At 32.8% G+C, this 14,009-nt stretch overlaps 1 protein-coding gene across 1 annotated transcript in view; it reads left to right on the top strand.

Annotated features, from left to right (window-relative positions):
• Positions 1–1,015: 1,015 nt before the first annotated feature.
• LOC113378406 overlaps positions 1,016–14,009 on the top strand; it is a gene marked incomplete in the record, with an annotated part of 191,058 nt that continues 178,064 nt past the window's right edge. Inside the window, 5 exon segments of the mRNA XM_026618933.1 lie at positions 1,016–1,747; positions 5,308–5,641; positions 8,370–8,866; positions 11,268–11,505; positions 12,535–12,677. Of these exon segments, the coding sequence (XP_026474718.1) occupies positions 1,016–1,747; positions 5,308–5,641; positions 8,370–8,866; positions 11,268–11,505; positions 12,535–12,677 (1,944 nt within the window).

The raw sequence follows: 14,009 nt of genomic DNA, 5'->3' as shown, positions 1-14,009 counted from the left end.
CTCCACCATCACCAGTGGAGGACGAAAGAACTTTGGGGGTGACAAAAACCCAGGACTATAATATTTTACCTACAAAAAACCAAGACTATAGTCTATTACCATCGTCTCCTCGTGATGTTTGTTTGGAGATGACGGATAAACTGAAGCGCGCAGATGAAGCTACGATAAAAACTTTAGATCAGGACAACCAGGTTGTCCTAAAAAAGCAGGTTGAGCTCAGTAAGACCTACAGGTTGGTCGGGAATATCAAAAGTGATCCTGGAGGTGCTAAAGGGCCTACAGGTACCTCCATTGGTGGTAGTGCTGCTGATAGGATTTCTAGGAAGAGTTTGAATTCGCCTAAATTGACGGGAAATGATGTAAAATCGAGCGAATTTTTGGGAAGTGATGTAAAATCGAGCGAATTTTTGGAAAATGAACCAAAATTTGCTCCAAAATCGACCAACTCTTCGGAAAATGACCTAAAATTGACCAGTGCTTTGGGAAATGATCCAGAATTGGCTAAATCTTCGAGAAATGATCCAAAATTGACTCCAAAATCGACCAACTCTTCAGCAGAAGCTCTAAAATCGACCAATTTTGCAGCAGAAGTTCCAAAATTGACCAACTCTTTCGCAGAAGCACCAAAATCAGCCAACTCTTTCGCAGAAGCACCAAAATCGACCAACTTTGCAGCAGAAGCTCTAAAATCAACCAACTTTTCGAGATATGATCCAAAATCAACCAACTCTTCAGGAACTTCTCCAAAATCGACCAACTTTTCACCAGTTGCTCCAAAATCAACCAACTCTTCAGGAAATGATCTAAAATCGATTCCAAAATCAACCAACTTTTGTGCAAATGCTCCAAAATCAACCACTTCTTCAGAAAGTGCTCCAAAAATCGACTCCAAAATTGACCAACTTTTCGGAAAATGCTCCAAAATCGGCCAACTCTTCAGCAGAACCTCCAAAATCAACCAACTTTTCGGAAAGTGCTCTAAAATCTACTCCGAAATTGACCAACTTTTCGGAAAATGATCCAAAATCAACCAACTCTTCGGGAAATGATCCAAAATCAACCAACTCTGCGGAAAAATGACCTAAAATTGACCAACTTTTCGGAAAATGCTCCAAAATCAACCAACTCTTCAGAAAATGATCCAAAATCTACTCCGAAATCGACCAACTTTTTGGGAAATGCTCCAAAATCAACCAGCTCTTCGGGAAATGATCTAAAATCGACCAACTCTTCGGGAAATGCTCCAAAATCGACCAACTTTTCGGGAAATGATCCAAAATTTGCTCCAAAATCGACCAACTATTCAGCAGTTGCTCCAAAATCGACCAATTCTTCAGCAAATGATCCAAAATTTGCTCCAAAATCGGCCAACTCTTCAGCAGTTGCTCCAAAATCAACCAGCTCTTCGGGAACTGATCCAAAATCAACTCCAAAATCGACCAGCTCTTCAGCAGGAGCTCCAAATTTGACCAACTTTGAACTAAAATCATCCAACTTTTCTGGAACTTCCCCAAAATCGACAAATGATGAACCAAGAAAGACTTTTACCTCGATCAGTTCTTCTTTTCCTGATGATGATTGTGACAGTTTCTACGGAAGTGACAAAGAGAATGATGAGCTTCTGGTTTTCTCCGAAGATGATGATGTCGCTGCTGGTGCTTCTCAGGATGATTTGTCCAGTTCTGATGTTGATGATGGTGATGGTGCAGTGGTGATGGGCAGGTTGATTGAGAGACAGATGTTGGAGGTAAGATTGGCAGGATGATGATGATGATGGTTTAAAATTGACGTTTTTGTGTGAAATGTTTTTTATAATTTTTGCTTGTTAGTAGAGTCTCTTTTTTACAAATATTTTTATAATTTTTGCTCAAAACTATACATAAAGAATTACATATTATATTTTAAAGTATTACATATCGTTAGATCGTTGTCTAAAGTGCAATTTTGTCGAATATTTCATTCAATTTGGACGAACGGTTCAAAAGTTACAAGAGATTCAATAAAAAGTAGACCGATGGGTTGCGGAGCTCGGAGTCAAATACGAGTTATGAAGTTTTACTTCAATTATAGGCATGTTGGGTATCAAATGAAAGGTCTCGACTAGCACTATCCGAAAATCATACTTATAGGTTCTATAAAGCCATAGGGTTCCGTACAAGACATTTATTTAATTCGTAAAGTCCATTATTACATTTTTAAAGTACACTAGAGTGTTACAGACTAATACATATTGTAGATGATAGAATTTTGTACAAATTTGCCGAATGTTTCGTTCAATTTGGACGAACGGTTCAAAAGTTACGAGAGATTCAATAAAAAGTAGACCAATGGGTTGTGGAGCTCGGAGTCAAATATGAGTTATGAAGTTTTACTTCAAATATAGGCATGTAGGGTATCAAATAAAAGGCACTATCCAAAAATCATACCAAAACACTCAAAAAATCAATAGGGTTGCGTATAAGACATTTATTTAAGTCGCGATGTCAATTTTTACAATTTTGAAGTACTCAAAGTTGCTGTTAAGCATTACATATTGTAGATAGTTGTCTAAAGTGGAATTTTGTAGAATATTTCATTCAATTTGGACGAACGGTTCAGAAGTTACAAGCGATACAACAAAATGTAGACCAATGGGTTGCGGAGCTCGTGAACAAATAGGAGTTATGAAGTTTTACTTCAAATATAAGCATGTGGGGTATCAAATAAAAGGTCTCGACGAGCACTATACAAATATCATAGCAACAAACATCACAATGTCTATTTTGGTCATATTAAAATTTACTTTTTTTTTTTCAAACATATTTCTCATTTTTGCACGTCATTAGAGTCTCTTTTTACATATATTTTTCATAAGTAGATTTCATATATTTGCTCGTCAATAGAGTCCCTTTTTCCAAATATTTTCTAATTTTTGCTCGTCAGTAGTATCTCTTTTTCATTGTTATTTTTTTGGTCGTCAGTTAAGTTCTTTTTTCTTTTGACATCTTTATTTGCTCGTCAGTAAAGTCCTTTGGTTCTTGCTAGTTTTATTTGCTTGTCAGTAGAGTCTCTTTTTATTTATTTTCGGTTTGCTCGTCAGTAGAGTCCTTTTTGCATTTTATTTCAGTTTGCTCGTCAGTAGAGTCTCTTTTCCATCACTTCTTAGTTTGTTCATCAGTAGGGACCTTTTTGCATTTAATTTTCATGTTGCTCGTCAGTAGAGTCCCTTTTCTATTAATTTTCGGTTTGCTCGTCAGTAGAGTCCCTTTTTGCATTTTATTTCAGTTTGCTCGTCAGTAGAGTCCCTTTTTCATTTTATTTCAGTTTGCTCATCAGTAGGGTCCCTTTTCTATAAATGTTTTTTTTATTTTTTGTTTTTTTTTTACTTTTTTTCGTTTTTTTCGTTTTTTTCGTTTTTTTTTGAATTTTTTTTATTGTTTATTTTTTTATTTTTTTTTCTTTTTTATTTTTACTTTTTTTATTTTTTATTTTTTTATGTTCAGGTTGCTCGTCAGTGGAGTCCCTTTTTTAAATTTGCGATAATAAATTCAGTTTGCTCGTCAGTAGAGTCCCTTTTTTATTAATTTCCAATTTGCTCGTCAGTAGAGTCTCTTTTTGGAATTTTCGATAATAAATTCAGTTTGCTCGTCAGTAGAGTACCTTTTTTATTAATTTCCAATTTGCTCGTCAGTAAAGTCTCTTTTTGGAATTTTCGATAATAAATTCAGTTTGCTCGTCAGTAGAGTCCCTTTTTTATTAATTTCCAATTTGCTCGTCAGTAGAGTCCCTTTTTCATTAATTTTTTAAATTGCTCGTCAGTCGAGAACTTTTTCTAAATAGTTTTTAATTTGCTTGTCAGTAGAGTCCTTTTTGGTAATGAATTTTTGTTCACTCATCAGTAGAGTTCTTTTTTCATACATTTTTCATATCTTTTGTTTGTCAGTAGAGTCCCTTTTCCTTAAATTTTTCGCTTGCTGGTCAGTAGACTTCCTTTTACTGTAAGTTTGTTTTGCTCATCAGTAGAACTTTATTATGCTCGGTAAAAGAAACCCATTTTTCTTTCAAAAATGTCTGAATTTTCTAGTATTCAAATTGCTTGTCAGTAGAGTTCTTTTCTTAATATTTTACTAATTCAAATTTAATTTACTCGTAAACAAAATCCCCGTTTTCTAAATTATTACTTGTTTATCTAATATCTAAATCAATTAGCTCGTCAGTAGAGTCCCTTTTTCTATTAATTTTCAGTTTGCTCGTCAGTAGAGTCCCCTTTCCATTAATTTTCAATTTGTTCGTCAGTAGAGTCCCTTTTCTATCAATGTTTTTTTATTTTTTTAACATTTTCTTTTATTTTTTTAATTTTTTCTTTTTATTTTTTTTTCTTTTTATGTTTTGATTTTTTATGTTCAGTTTGCTCGTCAGTAGAGTCTTTTTTCTAAATATTTTTTAATTTGCTCGTCAGTAGAGTCACTTTTCCTATTAATTTTTAGTTTGCTCGTCAGTAGAGTTCTTTTTTCATTAGTTTTCAGTTTGCTTATCAGTAGAGTCCCTTTTCTATCAATGTTTATTTTCTATTTTTTATACTTTTTTTTATTTATTTTATTTTTTTTCTTTTATTTTTTATTATATTTTCTTTTTTTTTCTTTTTATGTTTTTATTTTTTTATTTTTTTGTTTTTTTTTTAATTTATTTAATTTTTTATGTTCAGTTTGCTCGTCAGTAGAGTCTTTTTTCTAAATATTTTTTAATTTGCTCGTCAGTAGAGTCACTTTTCCTATTAATTTTTAGTTTGCTCGTCAGTAGAGTCCCTTTTTTATCAATGTTAATTTTTTATTTTTTTATTTTTTATTTTTTTATGTTCAGTTTGCTCGTCAGTAGAGTCCTTTTTTCTATTAATTTTCAATTTACTCGTCAGTAGAGTCCCTTTTCTACCAATGTTTATTTTTCATTTTTTATACTTTTTTTTATTTATTTTATTTTTTTTTCTTTTATTTTTTATTATATTTTATTTTTTATTATATTTTATTTTTTTATTTTTCTTTTATTTTTTTTTTTTGTTTTTTATATTTTTTTTTTATGTTCAGTTTGCTCGTCAGTAGACTCCCTTTTTTACAAATTTTTTTTATAAATTTGGTTTGCCCGTAGAGTCCCTTTGCTGTTAATTTTCTCCATGCTATTAATTTTCTCTTTGCTTGTCAGTAGAGTCCCTTTTTCTATTTTATTTTCAGTTTGCTCGTCAGTAGAGTCCCTTTATGTATCATCTATATCTCTATACAGCTTGCTCGTCAGTAGAATCCCTTTGCTTTATCTCACTTATATCTTTCCTTCCAGTCGAGAATCTCATCGGACAACCAAGAATCCAAACCGAGTCCCAAGAAAGTCGAACCCATGCAACTAGATGACACCACCAGTTTGGACGATTCGGCTTCCACGTCCACTTTGGGTTCTCCTCAGAAGACGGACGACATCAGATTCAAACAGATGCCGAATGTGGAGCCACCGGTGATAGTAGAATCATCACAATCGGTTCAGGAGGTGTTCAAAAAATGTTCTCCGAAGCCTCAAACCCCAAAGGACGGCGAGAAGAGGAAGTTTGATTTTCCGGATGGTGAGACTACGACGAGGGTGCAGGTCGTGGCTGTTTCGCCCAAAACTGTATCTACAGGTGAGATGGTTGTCAGTAGAGTCCTTTTATAAGATTAAAGATAGAATTTTAGAAGAATTCACCTAGTAAAATAAATTAATGTTTGTTATATATCTGGGTAAAATATTATGATGATAACACACTTTTGATCCATCAATTTCAGTCCAATTAACAGGTATTTCTAAGACACAAACCTCAATGTACAAGAGTTCAACATCAAAAGCCCTAAAAAACAGTACAGATGCAAATGAACCTCTAAAATAGAGTCAATTGTTTTATAACCTACCATCATTCAATGTGCATATTTCAGCAGTAAAGTCTATTTTTGTTATATTTTTTATTTGTTCAGTAGCGTTTTTTTTTAAATCTTTTGGATTGAAATTATAAATTTGCTCGTCAGTAGAGTCCCTTTTTTACTCTTCTAGATCAGAATTTAAGTTTGCTCGTCAGTAGAGTCTCTTTTCCGTTTTCTATAGCAAAGTTAAACTTTGATCGTCAGTAGAGTCCTTTTTCTACTCTTCTAGATCATATTTTAAATTTTTTAGATCTAAGTTAATTTTGCTTATCAGTAGAGTCCCTTTTCAATTTTATTAACTTCCCGTAGGGTAAGTTATTGTAATGGGCCGAAAATCGGAATTGAAAATTTTTACATTTCTCGACGTTTTGAAGGTTTCTGAACGTTTTGGCATACCTCAGAAAAAATGGATGTGTGTGTGTGTGTGTGTGTGTGTGTGTGTGTGTGTATGTATGTGTGGATACAAATTTCCAGTCACGTTTTAGGGCGCACGGATCAACCGATTTGAATGGTTCAAAACACATTCGATTCCTATTGATAGGGAAAAGAGCTGATTAGTTTTTGGCAAAGGCAGGTCCAGCCGTTTCGGAGACACGGAGCAAAGAGTGCGGAAAATAGAAATCGAATTTTTGAGAGAACGGAGTATCCGATTTGAATGATCTAAAAAACATTCAATTAGTAATGATTGGGAGAAGTGTTTATTAGTTTTTGGCAAAGGCAGGCCCAGCCATTTCGAAGATACGGAGCTAAATATGTAAAAAATGGCAGTTTTTGAGAGAACTAAGCGTCCGATTTGAATAATTCAAAAAACTTTCTGCTTGTCTTAACAAAATAATTGATTTTGGAAAAAAAAATTTTTGTTCTTTTTTTTTTTTTTTTTTCTTTTTTTTTTTTTTAGTTTTTTGTTGAAACAAATAATTTCAACTTTGCTATTCAGTTTATATAATTCTTATAAATATTAGACAATGTTAAAATATTTATAATAATCTATTTGAAAACATTCAGTATTCCTCGAACATTTCGTTACGGTACGGGAAGTTCCAGCAATTTGCCTTAAGGCACGATGCCACCCACCCCACTAGTTTTTAGTTTGTTCATCAGTAGAGTCCCTTTTTAGTCTTCTAAATTGGTATTTAGTTTGCTCGTTAGTAGAGTCTCTTTTTAGTCTTCTAGATTGCTATTTAGTTTGCTCATCAGTAGAGTCCCTTTCTGTTTTATCTTAATTTTTGTTTGCTCGTCAGTAGAGTCCCTTTCTGTTTTATCTTAATTTTTGTTTACTCGTCAGTAGAGTCCCTTTTATATTTCTAGATCAGAATTAATGTTTGGTCGTCAGTAGAGTTTCTTTTTTATATTCTAGAACACAATTAAAGTTTGCTCATCAGTAGAGTCCTTTTTTTTAGATTAGAATTAAAGTTTGTTTGTTAGTAAAGTTCCATTTTGTTTTATATTTGATTTACTCTTCAGTAGAGTCCCTTTTATATTTCTAGATCGGAATTATTGTTTGGTCGTCAGTAGAGTCCCTTTTTTAAATTCTAAACTAAATCTTAAGTTTGCTCGTCAGTAGAGTCCCTTTTTTTTAATTTTTTAGGGCGAAATTAAGGTTCGCTCGTCAGTAGAATCACTTTTAAACAAACTAGTAAACAAAAACCTAACTAAAAAACTAGTAAACAAACAGCGAACTAATAGTAGAGCCCTTATTTTTAAGATCAATATCAAGTTTTTTGTCAATGTAATTATTTTGTTAAATTTTCTTATTTTCAATTTACTTTGCTCGTCAGTAGAGTTCGTTTCTTTTCAACAAAATTTTATAATTTTTTCTTGTCAGTAGAGTCCTTTCTTAAATTAACAGAAATAAGATAAAACATCTTTTCAGTATAAACAAATATTACACGAAAAAGAACATTTTCTTAAATCAAATTCTAATGTTTGCTTGCTTTATTAATATATTTCTTTGTCAGTGGAGTTCTTTTTCTTCAATTTGTTTTGCTCATTAGTAGAGTCCATTTTTACTATATCTTTAGTTTTCTCTTTTAGTTTGCAATTTAATTTGCTCGTCAGTAGAGTCTCCTTCTCAATTTTATTTCAAATATGCTCGCCTTTTTTAATTTTAGTTTTAGTTTGCTCGTCAGTAGAGTCCCTTTTTAATAAATTCATTTTTTATGTAGTACATTTTTTTTATTTTCTTCTTTTTATTAGTCAACTTTTAATTTGTTTGTCAGTAGAGTCCCTTTTACATTTTCTATTGTAGACTATATTGGTTCTTTGATTGAATAATTAGTTTGCTTGTCAGTAGAGTCTTTTCATCCAATTTTTTTATCGAGATATTTAAGTTTGCTCGTCAGTAGAGTCCTTTCATCCAATTTTTTATCGAGACATTTAAGTTTGCTCGTCAGTAGAATCTCTTTTCTTCTTTTCTATCAATTTATATACTCATACTTCTTTAATCTATTTCAGGTACAATAACCACCAAAATCCCAAAAAGCCCCCTAACATCCCCCAAAACCCCCAAATCGCCCAAACCAATCCCAAAATCCCCCAAAACAACCCTCAAAACCCAAAAATCCACCTTACCACCAACCACATCATCCCCATCCTCCCCAGCACCATCAAAAATCCCCAAACCCACAACCATAACCACCGAATCACCTACATCAACCCCCAAACTAATCCCAAAGACCACCAAGAACCTAGACCCGGACATATCCTACGAAAGGGCCGCAAGGGCCATGTTGAAACGTATGGACGGAGTATCGATGACCCTCAGAGGTTTGGAGGGTTTAAAAGACCCTGCTGCCAGACTGGAGGTTCTAAGGACTGAGATAGGGTCCTTGGCCAGCGATGCTGCAACTTTGATCAGTAAAGGGGATAATTTGGTGCTTAGGGCCGAGCCTGGGGTCGCTGAGAGGCTGAAGGTCGAGTGTCAGGATCGGTTGAGGGAGAAATGGGCCAAGGTAAGGGTGATAATAGATAGATAATGTAATTTAGCGTATGTTTGAGGAATGTTTTATTCAAATCGGACAAACCGTTCAAAAGTTACGAGAGGTGTAACGGAAGCCGACCAATTGGGTTGCGTGAGCACGACGGACAGATATAAGTCAGAAAGTTTTACTTCAAATGTAGGCATGTGGGGTATCAAATGAAAGGTCTCGACGAGCACTACACAAATATCATACTAACTAAATTATTTATAAATCATAATCATTAAAACTGAATCATTTTCTTTTTTATTTTAAATATACCAAGTTGATGTATAGTTCGAATATATTATAAGAAAGTACAGATACCTTTTTTCTATTTTTTAGAGTCCCCTTTTCTTAGTTTTTATAGTTTGCTTGTTGAGTCTCTCCTTGTTATTTTTATAGTTTGCTCGTCAGTAGAGTTCCTTTTTCTTTCATATTTAAATTAAAAACTAGTATGCTTTAGTACTTTAGATCATTTCTCTCGCTTCAACTGCAATTTTAAAGTATTCGAAGTTGCTGTAGGGCATTAGGGTAAAAGACAATATTGAAGATTATTCAATTTTGAACAAATTTGTCGAATGTTTCATTCAAATCGGACAAACTGTTCAAAAGTTACAAACGATTTAATAAAACGCCGACCAATGGGTTGCAGAACTTGTGGTCAAATATGAGATGACAAGTTTTATTTCTAATATAGGCATGTGGGGTATCATATATTCAGTAAATAATTTCTAATCTTTGCAAATTTAAAGTATACTAACTTGTTGTAAAGTTTCTATACTAGTCAGTGTTATAGATAGTGTAATTTAGCATTAATTTGCGGAATGTTTCATTCAAATCGGACAAATGGTTCAAAAGTTACAAGAGATGTAACAAAAGCCGACCAATGGGTTGCATAGCACGAGGACAGATATAAGTCAGAAAGTTTTACTTCAAATATAGGCATGTGGGGTATCAAATGAAAGGTCTCGACGATCACTATCCAAATATTGTATCCAACATTACTACAAACCAATAGTGTTCAATACCAGCCATTTATTCAATTTCCAAAGTGTAATTTTTGTGATTTTATAGTATTGCCATTTGACATATTTAGCTAGACAGTAGATTTTTTAAAGTTTTGTTTGATCGACAATAGAATTCTTTCTTTTTTTAATTTAGTTAGCTCGTCAGTTGAGTCTTTTTTCGTTACATTCCGATTTTCCTAATACAAAATATTCTGCTCGTCTACAGATTCATCTCAATATTTGTTTGATCGTCAGTAGAGTTCCTTTCCACCTTAATAAATGTATTATGATGAATATTAGTTTGCTCGTCATTACAGTCCCTTTTTTACTTAATTATTTTGATGAAACTTTGTATAGTTATATGATGTAGAATATTAGAGACGTACGAAATGTGGTTGAATTATAAAAAAAATAATTTAGAATTTGCTTGTCAGTAGAGTCCTTTCTCATTTTTCTGATATAAATTACGTTTGCTCATCAGTAGAGATCCTTTTTAATCTTTTAGTTTATGATTCACTTTGCTCGTCAGTAGAATCGCTTTGCTTAACTTTTTGATCGAGATCAAGTTTGCTCGTCAGTAGAATCCCTTTTCTATTTTTTAATTTAGTTTGTTCGTCAGTAGAGTCTCTTCTTCTTACGTTTTTAGTTAGATAGAGTTTCTTTTTCCTTTTCGTTTATTTTGTCTCAAATTTTAGTTTATAATTTATTTTTGCTCATCAGTAGAATCCCTTTTTAATTTTTCAGATCAAAATTTGAGTTTGCTCGTCATTAGAGTCCTTTTTTCTATATTATAGTTTATAATTTAGTCCTGCTCGTCAGTAGAGTACCTTCTTCTTATTTTTAATTAGTTTTTTTATCAGCAGAGCCTATTTTACACTTCAGCAGAACAGCAGAGTCCCTATTCTCATTATTTTCAATTTGCTCGTCAGTAGAGTCCCATTTTGCAAAGATAAGTGCTTCCAATGTATTTTTGTTAGCTTGTCAGTGAAGTTTTTTTTTGTTGATATTTTTAATTGGATCAGTTATAATTGTGATCGTCAGTAGAGTTTCTTTTGGCTTAGGAATAAGTTTTATGGTTCAAAAAACATTCGATTCCTTTTGATGGGGGGAGATGTGTTGATTAGTTTTTGGCAAAGGCAGGCCCAGCCGTTACGGAGATACGGAGCAAAGAGAAAGAGTTAAAAATGGCAGTTTATACTTGCACTAGTTTATTCACAATTGTCAATCTTCACTAAATTATTGAAGAAACGCTCACCATGTAGAACCGAGCCTAACTAAAAACGTATGGAAAACCTGCCTGTTAGGCTCGGGCAACACCGCAAGCACTCGTAAAAATTTAAAGAAAAATTGTAAATATTTACCAATATCAATTTTTTTCCTTCTAGGTTATGTCCGAAGCAGAGACCAGAAAGTCCCAAACTCTACAGGCCGAAGAGAACCTCTTCAACTACAACCGACTTTTGTTCGAATTGTCCCAATTTATTGACACAATCAGCGACAGGATGGACCTGGCCAATAATCACGACGCCGATACGAAGGCCCTTCAGGCCGAATTTTCTGGCCGGTTTAAGGATTTGAAGAAATTGAACGGATTGGCCACAGAACTCAAAATCAGGAGAATTGGTAAGAGAAAAATAAAAGAATTTTAGTTTGCTCGTCAGTAGAGTCCTTTTTTATCAGCGGATCAATAATCAATGAGTTAAAAAGTTTTACTTCAAACATAGGCTTGTTGGGTATCAAATGAAAGGTCTCGACGAGCACTAGACAAATATCTTTGTAATAGACTCATCAAACTAATAGGGTTCCGTATACATAATTTATTTACATTTTGAAAGCATTTTTTGCTATTTTAAAGTATATCAAGTTGCTGTAAAATCAAATTCTAGTAAAAGACATTATAGATAATTTAATCAAGAACAAATTTGCCGAATATTTCAGTTACTTCGGACAAACGGTTTAAAAGTTACAAGATATACAATAAAAAGTAAACCATTCGGTTGCCGAACGCGGGGTCAAGTGTGAGTTAAAAAGTTTTACTTCAAATATAGGCATGTGGGGTATCAAATAAAAGGTCTCGACGAGCACTAACCAATTATTATAGTAACAAATTTGACGAACGTCACAGAGTCAATTTTGGCAATATTAAAATATACTAACTTGACGTATGGTAATACTATATTAGTAGATATCATAGATCTTTCAATTTAGAACAAATTTGCCGAATATTTCATTTACCTCGGACAAACGGTTCAAAAGTTACAAGAGATACAATAAAAAGCCAACTATTGGGTTGCAGCACTTGGAATCAAACCTGAGTTAAAAAGTTTTACTTCAAATATAGGGTATGTGGGGTATCAAATGAAAGGTCTCGACGAGCACATTATAGTAACATACTCGACAAACGTCTCAATAATCTAGTAATATTTTTGTCAAGTTAAATTTGTTTGTCAGTAGAGTCCTTTTTACCTTAACATATTTCTAGCCCTAGTTTAATTTGGTCGTCAGTAGAGTCATTTTTCTATAATATTTTCCACACATTTGTTAGCTTGTCGGTAGAGTTCCTTTTTTGTTCTTGGTCATTATTCCTAATATAATAAATTTGAGTTTGCTCGTCAGTAGAGTCTCTTTTTAAATAACTTTATCATTTTTCAGGTTACGACGACAAAACAAGACAAACAATCAACGAAAAATGGTCTCAGGTTGCAGGCAAATGCCGCCTGACAGGTAACACAGGCGACAAGAAAATGGAAGGGTTCACACTGTCGAGCAATTCGAGCAACTTCCAGGCAGAACAGGTAAATAATAATAATTGACTAATTATTCCTTTTTTTACATAAATTTACTATATTTAGAAAATTTCTATGATCTTGAAAAATGTCTGGTATACTCAAAAAAGTTTCTGAAATCTTGGAAAATGTTTTGTAATTTTGAAAAATGTCCTGAATTTGCTGCAAGCTGCTATTCAATTTGCTCGTCAGTAGAGTTCCTTTTCTTATTATAAAATAATATTTAATTTGCTCGTCATTAGAGTCTTTGTCTTCTGAAAAATTAAATTTACTCGTCAGTAGAGTCCTTTCCTTATTAAAAATTAAACTTGATCGTCAGTAGAGTCCTTTTTTCATATTCTAGATTCATATTCAAATCGTTCGCCAGTAAAGTCCTTTGTTTTCTATAATGATATATTACAATATTTCCTTCGTCCTTTTTTTTAAAAAAAAAAACATTTAATTTTTGGCCATCAGTAGATTTCTTTTTGCCTTAACCTTTAAATTTGCTCGTCAGTAGAGTTCCTTTTCTTATTATTTAGATCAATATTTAATTTGCTCATCAGTAGAGTCTTTGTCTTCTGAAAAATTAAATTTACTCGTCAGTAGAGTCCTTTCCTTATTAAAAATTAAACTTGATCGTCAGTAGAGTCCTTTTTTCATATTCTAGATTCATATTCAAATCGTTCGCCAGTAAAGTCCTTTGTTTTCTATAATGATATATTACAATATTTCTTTCGTCCATTTTTAAAAAAAACATTTAATTTTTGGCCACTAGTAGATTTCATTTTGCCTTGATTAACCTTTAAATTTGTTCGTCAGTAGAGTTTCTTTTGTCTTAACATTTACTTTTGCTCGTCAATAAAGTCTTGTTTTCTAAAATATAATTTACAATATTTTCTAAATTTGCTCGTAGTACAGTCCATTTCTATCTTAATTGAGAGTTTTAATTTTAATTTGCTTTTCAGTAGTGTCCTTTTTATTCTAGTATCTTCTAGAGAAAAATTAAGTTTGCTCGTCAGTAGAGTCCCTTCTTGTTTTCTAGATCAAAATATGTTTGCCCGTCAGTAGAGTCCCTTTTCTATTTTCTAAAATAAAATTAAGGTTTGCTCGTCAGTAGAGTCCCTTTTTCTGTTTCTCTATAAGGTAAAGTTGAAACTTAATTTGTTCGTGATTAGGGTCTATTTTTGTATTTGAGTTGATATTTAATTCACTCGTCAGTAGAGTTCCTTTTCTTATTATTTAGATCAATATTTAATTTGCTCGTCTGTAGAATCCCTTTTTGTTCTCCAAGCTGATATTTAATTTGCTCGTTAATAGAGTCCTTTCTTTGTCATTTAAATCAAAATTAAGTTTACTTGT

Source organism: Ctenocephalides felis, unplaced genomic scaffold (genome assembly GCF_003426905.1).
Source record: "Ctenocephalides felis isolate EL2017-DRISC unplaced genomic scaffold, ASM342690v1 CF-g0.4_SCAFFOLD_01886, whole genome shotgun sequence".
NCBI classification, from domain to species: domain Eukaryota; kingdom Metazoa; phylum Arthropoda; class Insecta; order Siphonaptera; family Pulicidae; genus Ctenocephalides; species Ctenocephalides felis.
Note: the sequence above shows the minus strand (reverse complement) of the source record. Positions and strands in the feature narration are given on the sequence as shown.